Source organism: Lepidochelys kempii, chromosome 9, assembly GCF_965140265.1.
Source record: "Lepidochelys kempii isolate rLepKem1 chromosome 9, rLepKem1.hap2, whole genome shotgun sequence".
Classification (NCBI taxonomy): Eukaryota; Metazoa; Chordata; order Testudines; family Cheloniidae; genus Lepidochelys; species Lepidochelys kempii.
In genome coordinates this window covers 36,390,126-36,417,720 of record NC_133264.1, presented here as the reverse complement: position 1 = coordinate 36,417,720, position 27,595 = coordinate 36,390,126, and the positions used below count along the sequence as shown (strand labels likewise).

The window sequence follows — 27,595 nt, the reverse complement described above, 5'->3', positions numbered from 1 at the left end:
CTTACTTGTCATTCCTGCAAGGGCTGGTAAATTTCCTTTTCTGCCTAATTAATTGCTGTACAAGCGGCTCGGAAGGCCTGGAAAAACAAAGCCCTTTTTAGAGAGCAAGACGCAGTGAAGAACCCTGCCGAAGCCTTCCGTCTTCCACGCTTCCGGGTTTGCTTTGAAGCAGAAGTGTGGGTTTTCTATGGGGTCGGCTTGGCGCCCCGGCAGTGCCCACTCCACTTGCGGAAGCCTCGTACACATGCCGCGTGTGAAACGAATTAGCTCGGGACAGGGGCAGAGGGAGTCGCGCCCCTGTGAGCTCGGCTCTGTTCTCCAGCAGTCGCAGTCAGGGCTGGCAGACTCGGGGCTCCCCCTCCCCAGGCTTCGCTGGGCACGGCGGAATGGGCACCAAGCCCTTGGCGGCAGGGCTGAATGACCGGGGCTCGCTCCGGAGCAGCGAGGAGTTCAGCACCCGCGCCCCTTGGACAGCGACCTGGGCTCCCCAGCGCCGCCCAGCGCAGCGCCAAGCGATCGGCACCCACCCAGCCCCGGCTGCGCGGGGGCAGCAAGCCCGAAAAGCTGCGGATGGGCGTTTGCGGGGGAGGGAGACAGGCGCTGCAGCTCCAGCATGAGCCGGCTCCTCCGGCCCGGACCGCTGCGGGGAGGTGATCGCTGCCCGGCTGCGGATGGCCGGCGGCTCCTGACTGCCCGTGGGGAGGATGGAGACTCCAGACCCGTCGCGGTGCCTGACTCACCGGGAACGGGGTTGCTGAGGCTTTGCTAGGAGACGGCTGCCCGCCAATGGACCACTACTTAAAGCCTTTCTCTCTGCTTGTGGGGAGCAGGGGAACCGCTGAGGACCCCGAGGTACCATGGAGACGGGGCAGCCCTCCCTGTCCTGGGGGATTTCGCCTCTTTAAACGAGGGGCCCGGCTCTGGTGAGATCAGCGGGATCCAGCGCTGCGCCTTCGGTGCCAGGATGGTGAGTGGCGCTTGGGTCCCTTTCCACCCCCGGCCCCACTGGGGGATTCCCCGCCAGCAGCCAGCCTGCCCTGTGCGTGGCGGGGAAGCTTAGGGGGTGTCTGTGGAAGGGCAGATCTGGCATTTCGCCTCTCGCCCTTCATCGGCCCTGGCCTAAGAGCCCGCCACTGATGGGTCTGAGGCTGGTTCCCCGCCATTCGGTTCCCCCCAGCCAGGGTTGCTGCGCGGTACAGCCCGGAGCGCAGGAACAGCTCTGGAAGTAGCTAAAGATCCCCCATCCCACCTACAGGCCAGATTTAACCGAAATAAAAAAAAAAGGCTCCTCCTCACTGCAGTGCCCGAAGGGACCTGGAGCTAGAGCATAATTGAAGGGTCAACCACTGTTCTAGACAAACCCTGCCCTGTAATAGTCCCATCACTACCCCGCACTTTCAGAGCGCGGTGGGGGCTTAAACTTGGCGCACAAGAGCTCGTGGGTGGGGGAGAAGGCAATTTCTGATAGGAATTTGAGGATGACAGAAATGCAGCGTTGGACACAGAATCATAGAATATCAGAGTTGGAAGGGACCTCAGGAGGTCATCTAGTCCAACCCCCTGCTTAAAGCCTGAGGGATCCCCAATTTTTGCCCCAGATCCCAAATGGCCCCCTTAAGGATTGAACTCACAACCCTGGGTTTAGCAGACCAATGCTCAAACCACTGAGCTATGAATAGAGAGATGGTGTCACAGACAGACATTTAGACCAGGTCCCTCAAAAAGAGTGACGGGCACTTTATTAAGGTTAGAAAGTTATTCATTGGCCAAGATGCAAATGTCTGCCTGGACCTGGCATGGACTGCACATTAACCACTGATAGGTGACATAACTCTTATGGGGAATAGTGTCAATCAAACAGAATAGCTTCTGTGGATTTACAAGTTTTCTTGGGCTGAATTTATGTGACTAACTTTGACAGGTTAACATATATATATATATATTCTTTAAACATGTGTTTCCATGACAAGCCCTATTCTGATCATACTGGTGAATATTGTGCATTTTATCAAATCCCAGAAATGATGCTTCTTTCCATTGACCTGCACAGCAGCAATGCAGTATCCCACTGCTCTGTCAAGTACCTGCAGCAAGTAAAATTCCCATTGACTTCCCTGCAGATTTTGCCTGCTGTATAATGATAATACTGAAGAAATGCAGGATCAGGCCTTCATTGTGAAAATTTAAAAATGTGGCAGAAATGCTTACTGAGGACTTTCCTTTTCTTCTAAGTAAATTCTGATACTAAAATAGTGATTTTAATCATTTTAAGCAGTGGGGTTGGAGGGCCAACTGGGCCCTGCAGTCCCCATTCTCACACCAACTCACCATGGGCATACACCAAACCCCATTCCTCTCACAGGTGGGTTTAACATTAACATCAGTGGGCTTTGGATCATGCCCATGTGAATTTGGGTAAGTCTCCAATTTGCAAAAGCTGCCCCTAACTTCAGGTAATCATTGCTGTAATGATACTATTTATCCCTATAACTTAATGTTTGCTCACCTTTTTAATCCACTGTCACCTCCATTTTATAGGTACCTAGATAAACACATACACAATAATTGAGACAACAGTGGGGCTAATCTTGCTTTCTGTTACACTGATGTAAATCTGCACTAACTCCTTTCACTCCATGGGAGTGAATCTGGATTGACATCAGTGTATTAGAACAGATTTTAGCTTGCTTTTGCCTGTTTCCTAATCTATAAAACAGGACTAAGAATTTTTTTTACCCTAAATTTTTTTTAAATGTACGGATAAATAATACTCAACTTTGTAAAGGACTTGGTTGAAAGGAACTAAATGAGCGCAAAGTGTTATTTCTCTATTTTGTATTATATTATAACAGTGGAATTTAAAATATTATGGGCTTGCATGATTCAAGGGCACTTTTGTAAATAATTTTTCCATATTCCTATATTTATTTTTGCAGTATGGATTTATAAACACATGCCTGAAGTTTTTGGTGGCTGAAAAATATGGTGAAGAAACATGGGAAAAATTAAGGTAACGCATTCCTATGGAATTTAATAAATTAAGAGAAAGTATAAAAAGGAATATAGTACCACAGAATACCAATCTCTCACTGTTGAATGAATGCTGAAGTATTCATTATTCAGTAAGCAATCATTAAAAATACCTATTAAGTCAAAGTCAAGGCTTTTACACTGCAACATTTTATCCTAGGATATTAATTACTTCATGTATTAGACCAAATAATGAAGGATGACGTTTTGTCCGAGGGACATATGTGCAATAGACACACTGGCTCATTGTATCATTATTGAAAAGTAATTATGCTGAATAGAAGCCACCCTTATTTTGAAATCAATTTAATCTAGGAGCCTCAGGGGAAAGTAATTAAATGTGATAGAAAACATTGATTTTGCTCTCGCTCTCTCTCTCTTTTTTTAACTTGAAAAGCTTTATGAAATTTTACTTAATATAAAGAAATAAAAATGAAACAAATGTAGATCCCAAGAGGCACAGGGCCTGATCCAAAGTCCATTGGAACCAATGGAAAGATTCCCATTGACTCAAATAGGTTTTGGTTCAGGCCCACAGAGAACCAAGAATGTATCAGAATGTGCCACAATGTACAGTAAACCAGTGAAACAAAAGCAAAAGCAATACTGTCATCTGTACAGTGCCTAACACAATGGGGCACTAATACTAGGTTGGGATTCATAGGAACTACCATAATAAATAATATGATCAGCCTTGTACAGCATACATCCTGATTCAGCCAATCACTTAGGCACGTACTTAAGTCTCACCAATGTCAATGTGACCTCTCACATGAGCAAAGGTTGCAGGTTTGAGCCCTAAGTTTAGATTCTGTCCTCAACAGGTACTCATCTATCCAGTTAACATTAATGAAGGGAAGGGTCATTCTCAGGTACCACAGTGAGGGGTGCAAATAGGAGAACTGTGATTAAGGGATGCCAGCTGGGTCTTAAACGTATTCTGTTTAGAATGATATTGCAACATGAATCTCATTTTTGTTTCAGAATCCAGGCAGGAGTTCAGGACACATTTCTGACTTTTGAAGTTTACAAAGATGAGATCACAATGCAGCTAATTGACAAAGCCTGCAAAATGTTAGGTATGTCAATGCAATACAAAACAATACCTGGGCCCAAGCCTCTGAGGTCTTGTGCCCCATATAAGTCAATGGGAGTTTTCCAAATGAGTGGAAAATGTAACTGGGCTTTCTATAAACCAGGGACTAAGCTGATCTTGGGTTATACCTGCTTGTACTGGAGCAGGGTCAGAGTTGGGAAGTCCATCCAGAAGGCAGTTGCACCAACCTCATGATAAAAAGTGCTTGGAGCAGGCCACTGTTTGGAGCTCCCAAAATGGTTAATGTTAGTTAGGATTAATTGACCAGACACCCTCCACTATTGTGGGGTCCTACCGGGCCCTGAACTCTGTTTAAGACCATCCTCCCCATCTACCCTTTTGGGGGAAGGCAATAGTGAAAACATTGCCTGCCCTTCTCCCAGGAAGATGGCTGCAGCCCCAGGGATCAGGGAGGTGCAGTTTTCATCTCCAGGCACTAATGGGGAGAACAGAGTCAGAGAACAGTATTAAGAATTAATATTGAAAACATTAGAATTTCAGACATGTACTGGAGGTGGCTTTTTTGTTTTCTATTTTAGACAATGAGACAGCTAGAGAAAATACATGTTTTTCCATTTCTAACAGTCATATAACTTTTTTTTTGCAACTTTTCTTTAAAAATAATATACAATAAAGATGCGTAATACATAGCCATGGCTTTTGCTGCTAGTTGGAGATCAACACATTTCAAAAGACTGACCAAATTAGGCTTGTGGGTTGGGATATTTGGGTGTAGCATGGTTGCTTTGCACTGTGTTGCCATCAAGCCAACCTAGTAAGCAATGGATGGAAGAACAGTTCAGTGAAAGGAGGATATTCTGGTGGCATAGGAGCTCCTACGTCCCTTTCCTGTTACATATGGGGTCATGGCTGAAGGAAAGGGGGCAAGATGGGATGCCCCTACACTACCCTGATCCCCCATCTGTTGTTTCAGCTTCTTGGGGCTAACAGCTAGTGAGCTAGAGCTGCTCTCAGGATGCTCCCAGTTAAGCCCAGGAATGCACACAAGACCCCAGGGTAGGGAGAGTACAAAGGAGAGCTTTGTACTTTCACCCTCCCTGATCTCTGCTGTGTGTTACACACACGTTTCTTAACATTCCCTACCATTTTTACAAACATTTTGCATTTATTGTTTGTCCATTTCTCAGCACTGTTTGAACTCTCACATCTGTCATGTTAATTAATTAAGGTACCTTTATTTTGCCAGATGTCCCCCCTGATATGGTTCTGAAGCAGTTTGGAGAGTTTTTCTTTGAATTTTGCAAACGGTCAGGCTATGACCATATGCTGAGAACTTTGGGTGGAAATCTCTATGAGTTCATCGAGAACTTGGATGCATTACATAGCTACCTGTCTCTTTCTTATCAGGCAAGTTTAAGTAAGAACTACTGAGCAGATATGGATGTACCCTGCCAGGGTTTACACACCAACGTGTCAACAAAATACTGTGCTACAACCATCCCTCTTGTGCACTGAAATTAATTATTCTGATGCACTAGTGGGGAAAGAAGTCAGCTATTCTAAGTTATCCTTAATACTAGATGTAAAGTTATGCAATACTTTGAATCAAATAAAAGGTATAGTTTCCTTCTAACATAAAGATCTTTCATTTCTGATAAATGCAAATGAAATGAGATCAGCATTATAAAGTATAACTATTTATTTTGATAAGATACAAGGTGCTTTTATAGAGCTTGCTATTGCACTAGTTCCTTATGATAGAGGATATTTAACTATTATTATTATTTTCAGGAGATGAATGCACCTTCTTTTAGGGTAGAAAAGAATGAAGATGGGTCAATGCATTTGCATTACTACTCAGACAGAAGAGGTCTCTGCCATATTGTTCCAGGTAATAATGCAGTTGAGCTAGTAATGCATTACATCTATAAACTCATACATTTGCAGCTATTCTTTGCTTAGTTTTCCCAAGGATGAGAATTGACAGCCTGACAGTATCTTGATTGACTTTTAAATATTTTACTGTTATGGTTTAATTTGCAGAGATGCTGAGCATCTGCAGCTTTCATTGACTTCAGTGGGATTTGGGATGCTCAGCAATTCTGCAAAAGCAGTCCATTAATGTCTGTCCTGTCATAGCAGTTCTAAAACATACAGATTTTTATGATGGAAGAAGTTGAAACTGCTGATATGCATTATGGAGTCCACCTATGTGCTAGTTCTCAATATCTCATATCCCTAAAATCGTTAAAATGGAGTATAAAGGACAGTTAATCTGAGGAGAGATGTTAAAAATAGATCATGGAGACATCCTGCAATGAATATCCAGGCAAAACTGCCATTGGACTCAATTCAGCACTAGGCTCTCCATTATCATTTGCAAGAATCTATATCTTCACTCAGAAACTGATCCATGTGAACATTGAGAGAATCACTATATTTCACAATTTGTGCTATGATTAAATAGATCCCTACTCGTAACCTCTAGATGATTAAGTGGAGCCCCTTCAAAGGAACTTGTAATCTAAAATGGGAATCAAAGCTTCTCCCTTCATGAATACCCATTGCCTTTTGATATTTCAGAATGTATAGTGATTTGAGACTTCACCGGTCTCTAGAAATTCAGAATAATTTTTCAGATCATTGTCACTGTATAATAGTGCACGCAGCTACCACATATTACTAAGTACAAATGGAAGCAGTAATAATGCATGTTGATGCAATGTCTTATTTCAAGAGAGAAAATTCCCCTTAACTACATAATCAAGGTCAGACTGTGTAAAATGTTATTCAAAATAAAAAGGAAGAATCATAGCAAAACTCTATAATCTGTCTAAATATACATATTAGAAAATAGCTGCAGTGTGTTTTACAAAGGAAAACATTTTGTACATGCATGACAATCAGCAAGATTGAGACTAATCCGCACAGGAGGGTAAGAGGAGTAAAGCCTCAAAGCACCCCTCAACCCAGCAATACAGGACGTGTTTGGATCTTGAATCTAGGCATGGAGTGAAAGGGGGGTGGGAAACCAGGGCCTGCTAGCCCAATACTGCTCTCCTGGGCCCATATGGGTGAGGATGAGGCAGGCTGATTGAGGCGAGGTGATGGGGAGGCTACCTCCATGGCCCAGCCAGAAGAGTGCAGTGTCTGAAGAAGAGCCAAAGCAGAAAATGATGCAAACTACCACTCTTCCCCCTCCACTCCCCACATCAAATGGGAGCTCTGCAGGGATTCGGAATCAGAGAGGTGTCTCTGAGTCACAATTCCTCCTCAGCGCTCTGCTTAGGGTAGTGCAGCTACAAACCCCTTTTTACTTATGGCTCCGTCTAAAGGCTCAATTAAGTCCTTAGAGAATTTTTCAGATTCTACAGATCTTCTGAACTAACTTTGTTTGCTATGTTGATAGTTAAATATGTCTCATAACATCCCAAGGTGTACGTCACATCAAAGCTAGTGTAAATCGCCCTTGTGCTATATAAAATTACTGGGGGTAGGCTGATTTACACCAGCTGAGGATTTAGCCCAAAATGTACACATTGGTGTACCTAGTCTTATTAATTCATCATGTCATCTTGCGCTTCTGATTTTTTATATATAAACACTCAAAACTGCATAAGTTAGGTATAAATGCTAGAATTGGTACACAGCATTGCAGATATTTGTTACAATGGAAGGTTTTAGTTCGCTACAGAAATTTGTCTTTTATTCCCTTTCAGGAATCATTGGTGCAGCAGCCCTGGATTTTTTCAACACTGAAATTTCAATGGAAATAGTCAATCAAACAGAGGAGGAAGAAAGAACTGGGAAAAAAGAACATATAGTTTTCCTTGTCACTCAAAAACCTGTATTTTCATACAAAAAGAGAAATAAATTCTCTTCCTCACCACAATACACTGCTGACTCTGGAAGGCAAATTGAGAAACAACTGAATAAAGAGGTATTTTGATGTTCCTCCTATAAATAAATGTCAGGGAAATATATCTTTCATTAATATATATTGTACCTGGGATTTTTTTATCCAAAATATGTTAGATGAATCTGCTGTTACCATTTAAGGCTCCTATCCTGCAAGTTACTTCATGTAGACAGATCCCACTGACACCACAGAATAATATGCAGGACTGGGTCCTGCAGATCCAATCTCCAATTTACTGAATGCCTTCAGCTCCCATTAAAATCTGTAGGAAATCAAATATTTCAATAAGAAGTAAGGATGGCTAATCACTGTACAGTTTCATGCCCTGAGCCTCTGGGAACTAACTTAATAAGTTTGACATGATTTATTTGCAGTTATTTGTTTAGTCTGGTATAAAAATATAAATGTAGGTACCAAGTTTTCAAAAGCTGCCTCTAAGCTTGCAGTGTGCATACCCTCATGTGCATACCCACATTTTTGGGCATGTATTTCTGAGTTCCTAAATTTGGATTGCACAAATGGAATTTGCACATGAAGATCAGGTAGATGCTAAGTATCTGATTTGGACATTTGTACAAATCTGTGACTGTCTGGGTGTGCAAGATCTTGTACACCACAGACAACTGTATGTTGAACTACCAAATTTGCATGTCTCAGTTTAAGTTCAAAGGCTGCGGTCAAGGAATTTTGAAAATTTGGCCCTTTATATTTTTTTATCTCCATTAAAGTATTTTTCTTTGGGTCAGATCCTCAGCTAGTGTAAATTAGCATAGCTTCTTTGAAGTTAGTGGGCCTATAGTGATTTACACCTGATGAGGATTTGGCCCTCAGAGCTAGAGTTTTAAGAACTGAAAAAAGAGCTGAATGTTCAGATTGGGTTTATTCCACAGGATATTGAAAAAAACCTGAATAAGATTAGAGACAGAACAAGCCTTGTTTCTATTTGTCCTGCCAAGAAAAATCACTGGGAAACAATCAGAGGAATCGTTACACTAGGAAGAGGTAAGAGAGAGATCATTCAAAGGGAATCTGACATCATCTATTAATACTGTTAATTTAGTATTCTATAAGCCGTACATAACTTCACTTCCATTAGCTACTCACCAATCATATTTTCCCTGTATCCTTTCAGTAGAATATCGTATTCCATCAAAGTTGTGGACAAAGAAGCATGCTTACTGACAGCACATTCTCAAGTGCAGCAGGTTGTGTGTCTCTCAGACTTTAAAGTGTCTCATCTTTAGAGTGTGTTTATACATGAAAAGTGATTCTGTAAAAACAGCATCATGGAGTTCCATGTTTAATTACAATGATTTCCAGATCAAGTAGTCTCAGTTTATAAATAATAAAATAAAATAAAAGGTTTTCTAGCTGCCAGCCTTGTGAGCTCAACCTGAGATCTGATTCAAACTGGGTTATTTCCTTTTCAAACATCAGCAACTGTATTGGTTCTGTGGGTCAAATTATACCCTCTGCTACAGCTATGCAAGTATAATGCTGTCTGATTAATGCCCTAGGTGACACCTGTGTATCAATAGGTATCAGTAGGTTCTCTCAAGGGTAGCTGATTGAATTCTGTTGGTGATCCACAAAGATTAAAATCCAGTTCACTTTCCCATAGCTGTTTTGGTTCAATAGGGCTAATAGGAGTGAAAACTGATGTCTGAATCTAGCATCAACCTATATGACTCTAAATATACAGAACGAGCAGATCTGCCGAGTACAAAATTGCCATTTATCACTTTTTGAAGTAGAACTGCATTTTAAAAATCAAAGAAATTGATTCCTTGTGTTAACTTGTAACAGCTCGTCAATTGTTGGAGTTTCCAAGGGTCTGATTTTCAAAGATGCTGAGCTCCCACTGACTTCAGCTAGAGCTGCAGAACCTCAACTCTTCTGAAAATTAGGCCTCGCATTCTTAATCTAGCCCCCTTCTCTCCATAGTCACCTGAGAACTTGCTACCTTTGTTCCTCTGCTCCTAATGACAGACATTTGAAAATAGATCATTTGAAATAATCATCAGTCTGATAGTTATGGGTTACTGGAGAATGCTTAGCTATAAACCATGCAGTAATAATCATGCATTTCCCCATTCTCAGAGATTGTTTATTGTTATATGGGTAAAATAGTCAAAACTGCTTAAAGGTACACCTACACTGCAATTAAACACCCACAGCTGGGGGGCTGTTTAATTGAATTGGAGATGTACCTTTATGTAGAAAATAGATGGGTCGCTGCAGCCCGATCCTGAACATCTACACCACAATTAAACGGCCCCTCAGCCCGAGCTCGACAAGCCTAAGTCAACTGACAAGGGCCAGCTGCAGGTGTTTAATCACAGTGTAGACATACCCTAAGTGACTGAGGTGCCTAAGACCTGTTGAAAATCAACAAGACTTGGGCATGTGTTTTATGTAGACACTTTTGACATTTTAATCTACATGCTTTGTGCTCAGCATGTAATATGAAAACATCACCTTTCTGATTGCAAGCTGCTACCTTCCCTCAGACAAAGCAACTGCTTTCAGGAAAAGCTCAAGGAATGTTTCACACACACTCCTTTTGTTCTCCATTACTTGGACCAGATTTCTGCACATAAGGGACAGCAAACTGTGTCCCTAAACCTTTCCACTGTGAGTGTCCATAAGCAGCTGGCAGGCTATATTGAACACCTTTGTTATATACCCTTTGGTGTGAATATCGCAGTGGCAATTGCTATAGTATCTGAAATATTAACAGAGCCGCACTGGTACCCATCTATTTTCTGCATAATTTCACACACATAAAAATTCATATTTTTCTGGGTTTAAAAACCTAAACTTTTTCATCCAGATAAAATTGAAATGGATGAGCCGCTTTATATTTATCTACGGCATACGACACCTAGAATTTGCACATATCTATACTCACACATTATTTATATTGATTTACCTTATTGTTTCACATCATCCTGTTAATTATTTTTCTGAGCTACAATATGATCAAAAGCTTCAGATTTATCTTACTGCAGGTAAACTTCTGAGAGGATTTGATCCTGCTTATCCTACAACCCTCTGGATAGATACAAAAACATTTTGCAATGGACTTCCTTTCCATATTGTTTTTGATGAAGAGGTAAGGCAAGTACCTGGTAAGTAAGTTTTACACACACAAGCCATATAGGCCCAGATTCACAAAGGGATTTAGGCATTGCAATGCTGAGCAATGACAGGGTTGCGTCCTACGCCCCATCCCACTCATAGAGATAGGTGCCCATCTCTGCTAGCAATCTATGAACTGTGTTAAGACAGGTTTTCCTCTATCTCACTCCTGTGTGTGGCCTGATCCAGTAGATGTGCTCAGAGGCCATCTAGCACCACACAAAATGGCCAGGGAGTGTGTGTGTGTAGGAGGAGAACCTCCTTATAACCGTAAGCCCAGGGCTCACCCGGTGCACTAACCACTATGCTATGGAGTGATTCTCACTCTCTCTCTGACCCAGTTAATAGTTAATTATTTAACTAAAGTGCAACAACTTCAGTAGGAGAGATTGAGGGAGCCCTACATCAGATTATCACATAGCCCTGTGGTTAGTGCTGAAAGGTGGCAGATACCTGATCAAATCCCTACTTCTCATCAATTGGAGGGGGAACTTGAAGTAGGGTCTCCTGCATTGCAAAGGGATTCACTGAGATTTCTGAGTGTGAAGTGGCTGCACACATGCTAACATGGTGCATCATTCTCAGTCACTCAATCATCAAACACCCATTAGTTTCCTGGATTCTCCAACATCTTTCCCTATCTCCTGGACTCCCTAGCAAAGTGACCTCTCCCCTGACAGTCCAGCACTAGCATCTGACTTCCCTTTTACATCCCCCACTCACAATCTCCTGTTCACCCAATGACTTCAGTGGAGCCTGGCTGATCAGTGAGACTCTGCATGCAGCAAAGGGCTCCTCTTCTAGGAAAACCCAGACACACAGCCACATGACTGGCACACCACCCCATCCTCTGGGAAGAGGAACCCAGCTTCTTTTCACTCCTAATGGTAGGACTCTGAGCCATTTCTCTTTCACAAACGCACTGCCACAAGGGGACTGGTATGAGCAGCTTCTCCGTTCCCACTGACTGCAGCGATTATGTGCTGGGGAACTCTCCCAGATTTGCTAATTTCCCTTATCTTGGTCCCTGGCAAGCTCCTCAATTTTCTACTCTCATGCTCTGCAGAGAATGTTGGCTTCACATAGGAGATGGATGGATGAGAGAGAGAGAGAAAGAGAGCATGTGGGTGGGTAGGGTAAGCAAAGCAAATAACTTAGCCACTTATGGGATGTGTTCCTGCAACTGGGCTAGATACAGAGGTTTCAAAATGTTCATGGGACCCACTTCATAATGTAGTAAATGGTGAATGAAAATCAGGGGTTTTAAGCCTTTGAAGGCATCTTATCAACACCACTGCAACCAGATTCTTTGTGCAGAATAAGATCTTGCTCCCATCAATTGGGGCAGGTCCTCAGCTGGGGTGCACTTAACATAGTCATGGAAAGTGAATTGCTTGTTGAGGAGAAAGTCCCAGGCCCTGCTGAAATTAGGGTCATATTATCATCAGTTTCAAAGACAGCTCTTAAACCCTTAAAAACTGATAAAAGATACGGCCAAAGAAAGTAACCATAGGTCAATGGTGCCCATTACAAAGTTAGTATTTGCCAACACATTTGCCACCACAGTTATTTTCTATTCTGAGTGTAGGTCAATACTGTGATATCTCTCAGATCTCCCTTTGTGGTAGTTGCTGGCAAAGGCTGACTGGTTAATTTGTTTTTGTAATTATAGTATTTAACTATAATGAGTGGTATATCTTTTAAAAAGGTTCTAGAAACACCCATCCCAAATGCTGAATGTCCCTTACAAAACTTAAGATTATAACAATCATTTTGAAAATCACAGAAAACAGCTTAAATCTGCTGCCACTACCATAGCCACCACAATGTGAAACCATGGCCATATGAGGAACAGAAAAGAGATCAAAGCATGGCAGATTATAGAAACAAACATAATATAATCCTCTTTAATGTTAGAATTCATTTTTCTCCAAAGTCACCATGACATTGTTATACACCCTAGGGAACCAGGAATTGTGGGGAGACAAGGAAGGAGCTTAATGAGTCTTAGAAAAAAATGATTCATATAACAGACTGGAGCTGAACTGAACTGATCATGCAGTGCTTTCTCATTACTAATCATTGATGTTCTACTGCATAGAATTGAGGGAAAATTGACTTGATTCTCCTCTCACTTGCATTGGTTTTTAGCTGCACTGGGATTGATTGAGTTGCACAGGACTTACATTGGTGTAAGCAAGACAAAGATCAGACTCATTACTTGAATATAATTGATATTTCACTGAAGATTAAAGTTTGGAAACTTAGCAAAACATATACACGTGTATGATTATAACACTTTTTCCTAGTTCTATGTTATGTTATTCTATAAGACAAAAGTAATGCGGAGGAATGAGCCATGTACTTGAGCCATGAGATGGTTGACTGTTTGGCTCTGTGTGAAGCTAAGTCCATTTGAAAACAGTGATCATATATTGCAAGTGGTGGTTCAGATGACTGGTAGCTGATCCCAAAGAGGACATGAAATGTAATCTGTGGCCCATGTTGTTTTTAAGCTCAGAGTAAAGCAATCTGGGGTGAGCATTCAAAAGATTGTCCCTGGCCTTCAGACCATGGGCATTCGCCTGGATCATTACTTCAGTATCGTGCACCCAGAAGTGACATTCACCATCTCTAGCGTTCAGAAGTTTATCAACAGTCAGTTTGTTTTCCGGACTAGGAGAGAGATGATGCCAGAGTCATGGAAACAACGTCCAATGCTAGAGCTGAGAGGTACATAATTTTTTCAATGAACATAAATGGCTCTTGCTAAATCAAGAATAACTGTAGAGTTGAATTAGCTGATTTCTCCTCCCTCCCTGCATTAGACAAATAAATGGCCAGCTGTTTGTATAGTATAGGAAAGATGAGTGATACTTTAATACACTCATGCCTGCCCCTCCCTCTGCAGGTATTGTGGGTTTTCTGGCAACAGAACGAATGAGATTCCATTTGTGGAAGGCTGGGGTATTGGGGATGCATAGAAGTGCTCACCCCAAAGCATGGAACCCATCTTTTTAGGGGCTTCCTGAGTTCTTGGGGCAAGGTAGATAGTGTGCAGGGGCAGAATGAGAAGGTAGCTCCCTACACAAACCCTCTGGTCCTTCTCCTTTGTTGTGTATGTGGTAGGATGATAAAATAGAAGCTATTTTAGCCATTAAGTTAAAGCAATCTCTGCTGAGTAGTTCTGCTGCCACTCCATGGCCCCTCCCACTTGTCCCAGTGGATATCCCCAGCACACAGCCAAGACCATCCCCTTCACTGGTAGTTTGGGGTGTGCAAGGCCAGGCCCAGCGAGCTAAGTTCTGCTCTCAGTACCACCTGCAAAGGAGCTGGAACAATTTGTATAGTGAGGGTATAGGCACCAACTCCGTGGGTGCTCCAGCCCTGGAGGACCCATGGAAAAAAATTACACTGGCAGCCAGCTTCCCCCCCTCCAGCGCCTCCTGCCCACTGGCAGCCCCACTGAGCCACTCCTCCCTCTCCCTCCCACTGCCTCCTGCCCACTGCAATCAAAGAATAGTCAGTTTCGCTTTTGTTTATAGTCATTTATACTTTCTGATTCTCATTTCTATCTTTCTCCTTTACTTAAAAATACAGAACAGTTTAAATTATTGTGACAAAGAAGTCACTTTATTTGATTGGTTTTCCTTCAAAGAAAATGGTATTGAGTGGTGCTTTGATTGGTCCATTTAGTTGCAACAAAGTGTATATTTAAAAGGAAAGGAAAAAATGTGTTTTTGCCCTCACTTTGCTTCTTTAAGATATAAACAAGAAGGCCTGAAAAATATATTTGCTCATGTTTTGTCTTAGAAGTATCATGCATGTTAAATCTGGTCTTACCTTGTTTTGCTGGAGATCTTTTGGAAGGTTTCAGAAGTGTATTGGGAGTTTGAGTAAAAAAGATGTTAACAAAACAAGGAGTTCTAAACAGTCCGAGTGAAAATTACATTTTCTCCCAGTTATTTACATTGAATATCTATGGTATCTGTTATGTCATAAGCCTGTTAGTTCTCCAGTTGTCCATACAATTTTTCAAGAAAAACACAATAGATAAGACTTGAATTTCTAACACAGAAAGCAAGCAGAATAAGAAAAAGAAAGAAAGAAAGAAAGAAAGAAAGAAAGAAAGAAAGAAAGAAAGAAAGAAAGAAAGAAAGAAAGAAAGAAAGAAAGAAAAATCTACCTATCCTTCAGGCATTCTTTATGTATCATAAAGAAGCAAAAAAGAGCACAAGCTCAATTTTCCCCCTTGCAAGTCACCATTAAAACTCAGTAATTCTCTCCTGTGCCTACAGACGAAGTAAAAACATATAGTATATCAAGCATAGTGTCAAAAGGAAAGAAACTCTCATAGGAAAGGTGGTCATATGCCGTTAGACTGGGTTTCAGAAAATCTGGGTTCAATGCCTGACTCTACCATAGACCTTCTGGGTGAAAATCCAGGCTCCGCTGAAGTCAATGGGAGTTTTGACAGGCATGTTGTAAGCAATGACTAAGGGAGGAGAGTGGTTTCTAGTATAGAGAAGATAGCATGGGTCAGGATTAGCCACCTTCGGTTGCAAAAAGCCACTGTTTCCTACACAGCACAGCACAGCGTCCGTCATAGTCTGACAGAAACTCTAGGACCTGAGGGTATGTCTGCACTGCAATTAGACACCGGCGGCTGGCCCATGCCAGCTGGCTCTGGTTTGCGGGGCTCGGGCTGTGGGGCTGTTGAAGTGCAGTGCAGATATTCCAGCTCGGGCTGCAGCCTGAGCTCTGGGACCCTCCCACCTTGCAGGATCCTAGAGCCCAGAGTCCAGCCCAAGCCCAAACATCTACACTGCAATTAAACAGCCCCACAGTGAGAGCCCAAGTCAGCTGGCACGGGCCAATCAAAGGATTTTAATTGCAGTGCAGACAAACCCTGACAGTCCCCAAGGTGATATACACCTAAAGATAAGCCATTGTCCTATGGGCTAAGAATCCCATACTATTAAAACTAGGCTGTTGAAAGTCCTCACTTTCTTTTCCAATTCCTGTTCTAAACAGGCCAGATGATCTGGATGGAGTCTCTGCAGTGCATGCTCTATCTCTGCTCACCTTTACTGCGCACTTTGCATGAGTTGGAAGAGAGACAGATGCACATTGCAGACATAGCACCTCATGACGTTACCAGGGATTTGATTCTTCTCAACCAGCAAAGGCTGGCTGAGATGGAGCTCTCCAACCAGCTGGAGAGGAAGAAAGAAGAACTGCGGATACTCTCAAAGCACCTGGAGGAAGAGAAGAAAAAGACCGAAGCTCTGCTCTATGCCATGCTTCCAAAGCACGTGGCCAACCAGCTAAAAGAGGGGAAACGAGTTGAGGCAGGTGAATGAATATGATATGTGTATTTAAAAAAGCAGCCCTGTCCTTAATATTAGGTTTGGGAACTGTGCTGTTATCCAGAGCTGGCGCCAGGGATGTGCAAACTATGTAGCCTCAATGATACCCCCCTTTCTTGTGGCTGCCCATTCAGCAAGCACAATGCCAGTGCTCCGAGTGGCACCAAGAAAACAGGCTTTGTTTTGACCTAGGCAGAAGATGGGAGGTGTGAGTATGGCTGGAGAGCTTTAGGAAAAAGACAGAGTGGAAGGGAGGAGGCGATTGAACAAATTGACTGTACTTCTACAATGCTGTCGTTCCTCTAAAAAAATGTGTAAGCCCAGCACTGGCCGGATTTAGGAAAGCATTTTTATTCTTATTTAGGACAGCATTTAAGCATATGCTTAAATTCCATTGAAGTAAATGGGCCTTAAGCACGGGCTTAAAGTTAAGCATTTGCTTAAGTGCTGCCTTGAGTAGGGATAGACTAAAAATGTGCGTAAGTGCTTTGCTGAATCAGGCCTAGGTGCTTAAACATCTGTAGACAGCTCCCTGGATTGTCTAGGATGTGCTGCAGTTCTTACATTAGATACTTTATTAAATCAGATCCTCCCTTACCAATATGGATCTTAAATGAATCATCTTACTTGCTAAAAATGTGGTTAGAAAAGCAATCTCAGCAAACAAGCCTTGCATGTGCATAGCAGCCACAGCTACTGATTGGTCCAGCTCATCAGAATTATTTATAAATGGAAGGAGTGCTAACACAGACCTTTCTGTTCACAGGAGAGTTTAAAGAATGCACCATATTGTTCAGTGATGTTGTGACCTTTACCAACATTTGTGCCCAGTGTGAGCCTATTCAGATAGTCCTCATGTTAAATTCAATGTATCTACGATTTGACAGACTAACCACAGTGCATGATGTCTACAAGGTAATTACTTATTTTAAAAGGCTGCAGCTATTTTCATAAAACTGATTTTTGGGAATTGCAAAGGATTTCAATAAAGCATGCAATACTGGAGTTTATGGTGGCCTTGAAGGGGTCAGGAAACTAAAGGAATTTAAGTTGTTAATAACTGTTGCTGCTATTTCAGTGTTGCTATAGTTAATTAAAACAATTATATTTTTTCCACAGTTGTGTAATGAAACATGCAGAGACTGTAATTAAATGCTAAAAAGATTCAAACATGAATGGAACCAGGCCTTCCTAGTTTCCTTGACTTCATTTTGCTCATTCTGAACCCACCATTCCCCTTTTGGAGCTATTCAGAGTGGCAGATTTTAATCTCTTTTGTTCTTCACCTGGTACTCCAGCAGTCATTCACTCCTTATTTTGCCATCACTGGGGTAAGGACAGTTGATCTCTTTTTACCTCAGAAAAGCCTACCTATAAACCCAAGGTGATAGGACACTTACTATATCACCTTCTGATACCAGTCCAAAGTGGTAAAACTAGTTGGATTGCCTGTTTTGGATAGCTTAGATCATTCACCTTATGCCCAACCTGGCTTAGATCATTGTCCTGGACATGCAGAAAGAAAGACAAAATGCAAGGGATGTGGCTTAATTAGGCCACAACTTTATATTTAACTCATCTGGGAACTAACTGGCTGTAACTCATACAGTGCAAGTCATGATTACGTCCTTAATTGGTTCTACCTGGTGGAGGGCTGCCATCCGCTTCCCCTCACCCAGCTGGTCCTAGCCTGTTGCTGGGACTCCACTGCACTCCCCTCTAATGAGAGTACAGGGGCTGGGAAAAGGGGGTCATCTCTTTGCTGTATCAGGTGTTAGGACCCTCACGCCTGTTTTGCAGCTTCTTTAGGGAATGTCTTCCCCTAAGTCTACTTCCAACTCTTCTTTCTCAGGGAACCAGTCCCCTATGGAATGAATACCTGCATTGGATACCTGCCACCTGTTGAGTTGTGACCACTTGAACCTTACCCTACTGGGTCCCTGAGCTGCTGTGGGGAAGGCAAAAAATCTTACCCCACTCTGGCCAGCCTGATGGTGAGGGAAAAATTCCCACCCAGTCCCAAAAAAGGCAACTGATGCAATGCTCACAATAGCCCAAAGAACTCAGTTGTACACTAATCCTAGTGGAGGCTGCTGACTGGGCTCAGGCTCAAGGGCAGAGTTTATATACCCTCCCTCAGGTGCATGGGGCCAATGACTTAGCTGAGCTCCACTGGCCTGCCCACCAGGAGCCACTACCAGTCCAGACAAAGCCATCCCTGTGGCTGGAGGCTGCAATGTCTTTTTAAGTATCCTCTTTTTCTGGCAGTAACATTATCAGCTAGATCCAATTAACAACTTAGAGATGAAACTTTCATCAAAATGGAACGTGGGTATTTTCTCTCTAGTCTGCTTTTAAGGGCCAGATCGTGGCTGGCATAATCGGCTTGGCTCCATGGACTTCTGAAGTCTGAACATCCAGCCTGAAATTTATATCCCTCCCCCTACAATTGCAAATATTTATGCAAGTAGAGCCAAATCTTAAAGTCCTTACTCATTCCTTACTCAGGCAAAACTCCCAGTTAAACCCATGGGAGCTTGAGGGAAGAGTAGGCTACAGTTTCAAGGTTCTCAGGAGGGAATGAATTCTTGAAACTGATCAAAAGCACTTACCTAGCCCGAACTAATAAATGTCGGAAGTTATGAAAAAATCCAATTAAAGAAAATCTCTAGGGACAGCATAAATATAATTAGAATATCTATTTGCATTAGTGACTTTGGCTGGTTTTTTTTTAAATTTACTATAGTAAATAATAACTGGCATTATCATTAAGTGGACTACCTTGATGGGAGCTATCTATAGCTACACAGTTTTCATGCCTAGCACACTATATTGTTTTAAGTGGTTATGTTAATGGGCAGCTCATTAGGAATTTGGTGCTTGCTATATTACTGGCGTTCAGGAAAAAAACACCAGTAAATCCAATTTAAGCTAATCATTCATGTAATGATAATGAATGAAACACTGAAACGTTCTAAGAGTTGTTTAGAAAATTTCTTCACAGCATAACGGCTTGTACAATGAATTTAATACTTTTGGGATTTCTGTGGTTCAAACAACCTTCTTATATTCCTGGCATGGGCTCTCCATAATCTGTTTCCAGGGCCAAATCCCGAAGTACTTTCTTAAGCACAACTTCCACTCACTACAGTGGGATCTATGCCTGAGTAAGGACTACAGACTTTGTCCATAATAGAGACTATGGGAAATCCATAGGTTGCAGAAAGACAACCTGGTCCTTTTGTAAAGAAGGTTATGACAGACCAGCACCACACAGCCTGCTTCACACTGCAATTTAATGTATTCCTAACATTTGGATTGTTTTTCTAAACTATCATTTGACTAGTTTAATGGTAAGTGTCACTGAAGAATAGCCCCTCATTTACATTTCCCCCTAAAATATCCTTTTAAAATTCAATTTGTGAATTAGCCAGCCATCTATGAATCGTCATTGCTCCAATAACCGCATTGGTCGTTGGGGCACCATCATTGATGAGCAATCAACCAATTGTCTCCACCCCGATGATTGTGTCAGTGCTTGAGTCTCCGCAAAGTCCATTCCTGTCCACTCTTTTATGTTGTCAATCCATTTCTTCTGTCTACCTCTTCTTCTCTTCCCCTGTACTGTCCTTTGGAGGATGATCTTGGATAGGCCAGATGATCTTGTTACATGGCTGTACCACTTCAGCTTGCGCTTCTTCCTGGTCATCAAGAGATCTTCATGTGACCCCGAGCATTGGGTGATGATGTTGCAGACCTCTTCATTAGTGACGTGGTCAAAGTAGGAGATGTCCAGGATTTTACGGAAGTATCTCACCTCTACTACCTGTATTTCAATTCAAGTTCTGCCATAAGGGTCCATGTCTCGCATGCATACAGAAAAATGGAGATGACCAATGCATGCAGCAGTTTCAGTTTGGATTCTAGGGGAATGTTCTTATTCCTCCAAATTAGCTTTAGCTTTGCCACTTCTGCTGTTGTTTGCACAGTTCTTGCCAGAATTTCTGCTTTGGATCCTTCATCAGTGATAATTGCCCCCAAATACTTGAACTGTTTCACTGTCTCCAGCTCTTGTCCACTGACAGTGATAGGTGAGCTGATCCCATCACATTTGTTTGTCATCAGCTTGTTTTCTCTGTACTGATTTCCATGCCGTATTTTTCAGAGGTTTCATCCAATTGTTTCACAAGGTTGGCAAGTTCATCTTCGCTGCCTGCCAGGCCATCAATGTCATCAGCATACTGAAGATTTGCGATTGTTCGCCCCCCAATGCTGACTGTGCATATGTGACATTCTAGGAGATCAGTCATTATGCGCTCCAAGTAGATGTTCAACAGCGTGGGCAAAAGAAGGCAGCCTTACCAGAGTCCAACAGTGGTGCGAAACCACTGTCCTACTGTGCCATTGACGAGAACTGCACTGCTGGCCTTGGCATACAGTTGTTTAATGATAAGAATAAGCTTACGACCACCATTGTACTTCTTCATGGTTGCCCAGAGAGCTTTGTGACCTACTCTGTCAAATGCCTTCTTGAAGTCAACAAAGACGTGGTAGATGTCCTGCTGGTGTCATAAGTACTTCTCACATAGAACATGAAGGTTGAAAATCTGTTCTGTGGTACTTCTTCCAGCATGAAAGCCAGCCTGTTCTTCAGCAATGATATTCTCCACTTGTGGCTTCAATCTGTTCAATATGACTTTCAACAACACTTTGCTGGGATGGCTAATTAAGCTTATGGTCTGGTAATTTTGACACAATTGCAGGTTGCCTTTCTTTGGCAGAGTGATGATTAGTGACTGTGTCCATGTGGAAGACCTCTCACCGGTCTGCCAGATCTTATAGCAGATCTTGGTGAGTACATCTATTACTATTTCTCCTGTGAATTTCATCAGTTTGGCTGGGATGTTGTCAATACCTGTTGCCTTTCTGTTCTTGAGTAATTTCACCGCTGTCTCCACTTCTTCATGCAGTATTGGAAAATCATCCTCTTCTGTTGAATCTGGGCTGTCTAAGACACTAGGATCTCCATTTGTCTGGTGGTTGTATAGATCAGAGCAGGAGTTTGTCCACCTGTTGATGATGTCCCTTTCTTCTGGAAGACTGTTCCCTTCTTTGTCTTGAATTGCATTAGCTTTGGTCCATCTTTCCTTCATCAGATCTTTTAGAATCTGGAAGGCTCATTTGCTACTTTCATTATTGATACACTCTTCAATTTTAGAGCACTGTTTTTCAATCCATATCTCCTTGGCCACCTTCATTCCTTTCTTGATCTTTCTGCCAATCGCTCTGTATTTATCAGCTCCCTCAGTGCTATTCTTGTCTCTCTTAAGTTCTCTTCTAATGTCACACATCTGTAGTATTTCATTTGTGACCCATGGTTTTGTCTTCTTATGGTGTTTCCCAAGGATGTTCATTGCTGCCTCATTCATTACAGTGTTGAAATTGTTGGTCATTGTTTCTACATCTTCCTCTAAAGCAAGCAGCGGGGCAAATTTTCTGCCAATCATTGCTTGGAATGACTCTGAAATGTTTCGGTCTCTGAGTCTTTCTAAGTCAAAGTTGGTTCTGGTGAACTGTGGCATGACGATTTTCCTTAGAGGCAGCCAAAAATTTAGCATCACAAGGTTGTGATCACTTCCAATATCAGCTCCGGGGAAGCTCCTTGTTTTAGCTCTGTTAATCTCAGAACAAAATCAGTTTTGCACCATGATGTAGTCGATCTGGCTGTGATATAGACCATTAGGTGCATGCGATGTTGATCATCTGGATGCTTTATGTGCTCCTAATGTGTTTGCAAGAACCAGATTGTTATAGCTGGCAAACTCCAAAAGTCTCAATCCTCTCCTATTGGTTACCACATTACAGAAAGGGCCACAATAATCTCGCCAATCTACCTGTGTGTCAGTACCCACTTTAGCATTTCAATCTCTCTGTACAATCAGGATATCTTTCTTGTGTACCTTATCGATGATGTCATGCAGCTGATTGTAAAAATCTTCAATTTGCTCATCGTTATAGTCTGTTGTAGGGGCATATACTTCTATGATATTAAACGGTACTGCCTTTAGATGGATGGAAATAAGCTTGCTGGACATTGGGCGGCATCCTAATAGTGAATTCTTGATATCTTTATGCACAAGAAATCCTACGCTGAATTAGAAGTATTTAGAAGACTCATCTGTGTTTCCCTAAATATTAAAGGTGGAGACAATAGGCGATGCCTACATGGTGGTAGGAGGTGTCCCTGTGCCTGTATCTACTCATGCTGAGCGAGTTGCCAACTTTGCCCTGGGAATAATCATAGCAGCCAAAGAAGTGAAGAATCCGGTTTCTGGAAATCCTATCCAAGTGAGTCAGTACCACAGAGATGTACATATTTCCAAGTGCTATTTGGGTGAAAGAGTTGTTGTGTGGTAAATGCACTGGTCTGGGACTCAACAGAGCCGTGTTCTGTTCCTTTGTGACCTTGGGCAAGTACCCTAGAGCCACATTTTAATAAGTTGCCTGATTTTTCAGAGGTGCGCCCCACTATATTAGGATTAATGGATAGATGGCTGTTTAACATTTTAAACGTACATTAAATAGGTGATATTCTGGGTTTCTTTGTGTCTTTGTAAAGATTAGAGTTGGGATCCACACAGGTCCTGTCCTGGCTGGAGTAGTTGGAGAAAAGATGCCTCGTTATTGCTTGTTTGGAGACACCGTGAATATAGCTTCCCGGATGGAGAGTCATGGGATTCCAAGTAAAATTCACCTTAGCCCCACTACCTATTAGTGAGTAGCTACAGTAATGCTCCTTCTTCTTTACAGCTTTGCTGGAAAATTTTGCATTGGGTTTTAGATGTAAATCCCATTGTCTTCCATAACTTACTCAGTTTTAACAAATATTTCATTACAATAATCAGTTCTTGTAAAACAGTTTTATTTGTCCAAATTATTTTGAGGCAATTACATGAGGGTGAAATTTACGGTCCCTGCACAAAGACAGATTACTCTGATTCTACATTTTAGAGTAAAATATTTCAAAAATATTTTTCCATATCTCATGTGAATACATACTACATAATGGTGTGATGTAAAGACGCATTAGATCATCTACGCTGACCTGCATAAAATAAGCCATAGAATTTCATCCATTTATCCCTGTACTGGGCCTGATAACTTGTGATATAACGGTTTTATTGGGATTTATTTAGCATGAGCTACATAAACCACTGTATTTTTTCCACCCATGAGGAGTACAGCTTTCTCAATGCCAATAAAACCTTTACACTACACCTCCATGTTGTTTATAAAATCAGAGCTTTTGTTCACCTAAAGAATCACTTATTTGACCCCTTTCCCTAGTTTTTACTCTCTATTTTCTAAAAATAAAGGACTGAACTCTGTTCATCTAAGTCTGAAGCATAATGATAATTTCTGGTATGTAATAGATGAAGTTTGCCATCAGAAATACTTAGTTAAACGACATTAGGGAAGAAGAATTAGTCCAACTCGTGATATGGACAATTTCATATCACCCTATACCCGCTCTATATAAAGCTCTAATTGGCAGGTAAATCCCGCCTCAATCACTTGTATATTTTACTCTCGCTTCATGGACAGTAAGAACCCTACATATCAAGTGAGAATTTGATTTTGTTAAACCTTATTAGAGTCTGAGACAAAGTCAATTAAATTCATTGACTTCAGTGGGCTTTGGATCAGACACTTTGTGTATAAATACATGGGCAAATGAAGCCTTGTTCTGAATACAAAAACCAGCTTCAGGGCAAAATCCTTCTCTCCGTTATTTGTAAGGAATCACAACTGGACTGTCCTGGTCTCGCTACCTGTTTTAGTTTAATTGCTGGTATACACCATGTTATTCTGAGAGGAGAAGGCTCAGAAGCTGATCATTTTTGATCTGTATAAGCCCCTTTTAATGTAATTGTTATTGTTGTTCTAGCTGCCTAAAGGACAAAAGTTTTGAGATGACCGAAAGAGGAGAGATCGAAGTGAAGGGCAAAGGGAAAATGTATACGTATTTCCTGATTAGAAACAGGACTGCAACTGAGAATGAGATCATGGGAAACCCAATAAAGGAATCAGATTCTGACCATGAATCTGTTCAGTCCTTTCAGGAGTCCAGGATCAAAATGATACAAAGTTCATGTCAGCAAGGTAGAGTTGGCATAAAAGAAAACCAATTCTTTCCACAGTCTTTTCATGCCAATTAAAGTAAATATTTGTTCCCATCTTTCCTCAGCTATGCAGCTCAATTCAGACCAGTATCAGCCTTCAACCATAGCAATGAAGTACATTGATGGTCTTACAGAAACACAAGCCAGTTACAAAGGAAGAAGTCAAGAAAGAATTATGGATTTAACAGGTATTTTCTTTGTTACTGAATATTCAAAAAGTGGAATTAGAAAGCATTTGAGACTTGATCCTGCAAACTGACTATATTACTCATGTGAACAGTCATTGCTTACATACAGATGCATTATATCAATGGGACTCCTCACATCAGTGGCTGCTTAAGGCTAACCATCCTGCACATTGTTTGGGGCTGACCATAGCCATCTTCACAGTAATCTCAGGCTTCAGGGATGGGCTAGGGAGAAAGAAGGTCACAATGAGACTATTCTGACTACCATTATCTTTACGATTTTGAAGGCCCCAATGAAGTTGTTTCTGGGATCCCGTGCAGTGGTCAAAGCCGAGTGAAGTGGGAAAGGGTATTCTCACTGCACCAGCCAAGGAGGAGGGGGAGCAGCTAACGCAGACCATATAGAGGAAAGGGCTCTGTGGGGGGTGCATGAGTCACCTTTGCCAGAGACAGGATGGGGAGCTCTGATTCCCACCCCAACCTTCTGTAACTTTATCTGTTGGTCCCATCTCCTCAGTCTCTTTTGACCCAAGTACACTCAGGATTAATTCCTCAAACATGGGGGTCTTCTGCAAATCAGGTGCCCCCATTAATTGTGCATTCCGTAAGCACTGGAAACTGGTTTGTTTGTGTTTTTCCTGGTTATGAGTGGTAAGGTTAATTAATGAGTGGTAAGGTCAAATATTATGCCTTAAGGAACAAGCCAATCACCTGTGGTTAGGAAGGATTTATTCCCTCATGTATAGTGTTACACAGTTTATCAGGTGCTTCCTGAGAAGTTGCAGGTACTGGCCAATGCTGGAAGCAGAATATCAGATTTGATGAATCCTGCAATCCTACGTACAGAACAAAAATATTTTATGGCTCTTAAACAGACTTAAAAAAAGTACATCTCCCTTTACCTCTGCTCCGCTCATGCGTAACCAGTAATATAACATTCACACCCCTTGGATAGGCCTCACACACCTACCGGTCCATCTATGGTCATTAAGAGCTCATGCAGAAGGAACATTTCTTTACAGGCAAAACACATGACTTTGAAAGCTATGGATGTCTCCATGGTGACCAGCAGCCCGGCAGTGATCCTTATCTACCCAACCAGGAAAGAATCAAATCAGCACCTGAAGAACCACAGAACAGAAATGTCAGATCCAATTTTTGCAATTTAGTTTAAGCTGCTGCCTTTTAAAGTTAAACAGGGTAAGTACATTACAATCTACTTCATTTTGCTATCTGGGTACTGATTTTGTATAGAAATTAGTACAGGGGTTTTGCAAAAATGACATTTTTTCAGTACTTGCAAAAAATACAAAACTATGGAGGATCTCACAGTTTTTTTTTATTATGGTATTTACATAATTTAATTGTAGTATATAAACATGAGATGACGCAAGATGCCTTGGACATGAGGTGCTCCTCAGCAAGCGACATATTTCTCCTACTCTCCTTCCCCTTGTACCAATTGTGTTCACGTTCTTGGGTTCCCATCCAGTGGTCAAAGTACATTGAGACAGGAAAGGATGGACTCATGTGACTAGTGACATCCCTGCTCTAATGAGCATTCATAATAAAAGAAAAATGCCCTGAAGTGACAACTGCCTTGACTCCAATAGAACTGACCACTCGCCTGAGCAAGGTGAGCAGAATTTGGCCCACATCCTAACTTTGATTCCAGTTTAATAACTGACATGTTCTCTGCAGGGGAATATATCATGTCCTGATAGCAGAGATGGACTTGGATTTAATAAAAGCAGTATTTCCATTTCAAAATAAAGATGTTTTTTGCTTTTTAGTATTTATGGGTCACACATCAGTTTATAGTTTTTATACCTACATTTGTGCTGCACTTAGAAGACCTTAAAAGGAAACACACTGCTGAATATAAAAGCATTTTGGTCCCAGTTCACCCCGTGCAGAGGGCCGGTACAAGGTCTATGCACCACTTGAGTCCTCTAAGTCGGGTTTAAGTGGGATATAAGTGGATTTCAATTTATTTCTGAGCATCCCTCCCCACCTAAACAAGATAAATAAAGATCTGGAGCCCAGCAATGGGGCATGACTTTGCTCCAGACAAGCAGTTGTTTAATTTCACGTACCTAATGCAGAAAATGAGATTCAGGCTCGCTAGATGATTTACCTCCACTGTAATGTACCCTCAGAATACATTTGATCAACAATAGCAGGCGGAAACGACAGGCACAGTTGCCAAAAAAGGATTTGTGACCTATGACATAGAAAGGAACCATGATGGACATACTGACTGTGAACAAGATAGTGCATGGCAAAAATTTTCCTCTTATTGCACTGCAGCCATCCTAGTGTGGATGTAACACACCAGCCCCCAGTCAGGGGGTTGGCTTTAGACTCCACCCCCAAATTGATTTAAGGTCTGCAACTGTGGATTCCTTAACTACATAAGTTTGTGAACATGAATACACGTTGATGCACTTTGAGCAAGTAGTCACCAGGGTGGATAATGTGGCTACTGTGCTGACATGCTCCGGGGCATCAAAGTTCCATCTCTGTATATAGGTGCATCAGAGGCAAATGTTCAGATCTCTTTTAAATACCAAAGAAGAATGTGAGACTTCTGTAAGGAATCTTTCCTCTGAAGAAGACCCAAAGGGAAGTAATGTTATTTCATCAAGTTAAATGTTTCTGTTAATATGTAATAAAGTAATATGACTTGTCTGGCCAGGTGCCCTAGA

The 27,595-nt window shown here is 41.8% G+C and overlaps 1 protein-coding gene across 2 annotated transcripts in view; it reads left to right on the top strand.

The window, feature by feature from the left end:
* The first annotated feature begins 556 nt into the window (after nt 1-556).
* The window catches only part of LOC140917335 (guanylate cyclase soluble subunit beta-2-like), a 31,563-nt gene continuing 4,524 nt past the window's right edge, over nt 557-27,595 (top strand). For both annotated transcript variants that reach the window (XM_073359924.1, XM_073359923.1), the window contains exons 1-16: nt 557-967; nt 2,937-3,010; nt 4,015-4,109; nt 5,334-5,494; nt 5,879-5,978; nt 7,807-8,027; nt 8,897-9,008; nt 11,018-11,121; nt 13,664-13,880; nt 16,182-16,502; nt 17,283-17,431; nt 22,718-22,864; nt 23,136-23,290; nt 24,465-24,679; nt 24,765-24,887; nt 25,910-26,087. In XM_073359924.1, coding sequence (XP_073216025.1) covers nt 965-967; nt 2,937-3,010; nt 4,015-4,109; nt 5,334-5,494; nt 5,879-5,978; nt 7,807-8,027; nt 8,897-9,008; nt 11,018-11,121; nt 13,664-13,880; nt 16,182-16,502; nt 17,283-17,431; nt 22,718-22,864; nt 23,136-23,290; nt 24,465-24,679; nt 24,765-24,887; nt 25,910-26,061 — 2,349 coding nt within the window. In that variant the 5' untranslated portion in view covers nt 557-964 and the 3' untranslated portion in view covers nt 26,062-26,087. The remainder of the gene's footprint in view (nt 968-2,936; nt 3,011-4,014; nt 4,110-5,333; nt 5,495-5,878; nt 5,979-7,806; nt 8,028-8,896; nt 9,009-11,017; nt 11,122-13,663; nt 13,881-16,181; nt 16,503-17,282; nt 17,432-22,717; nt 22,865-23,135; nt 23,291-24,464; nt 24,680-24,764; nt 24,888-25,909; nt 26,088-27,595) is intronic.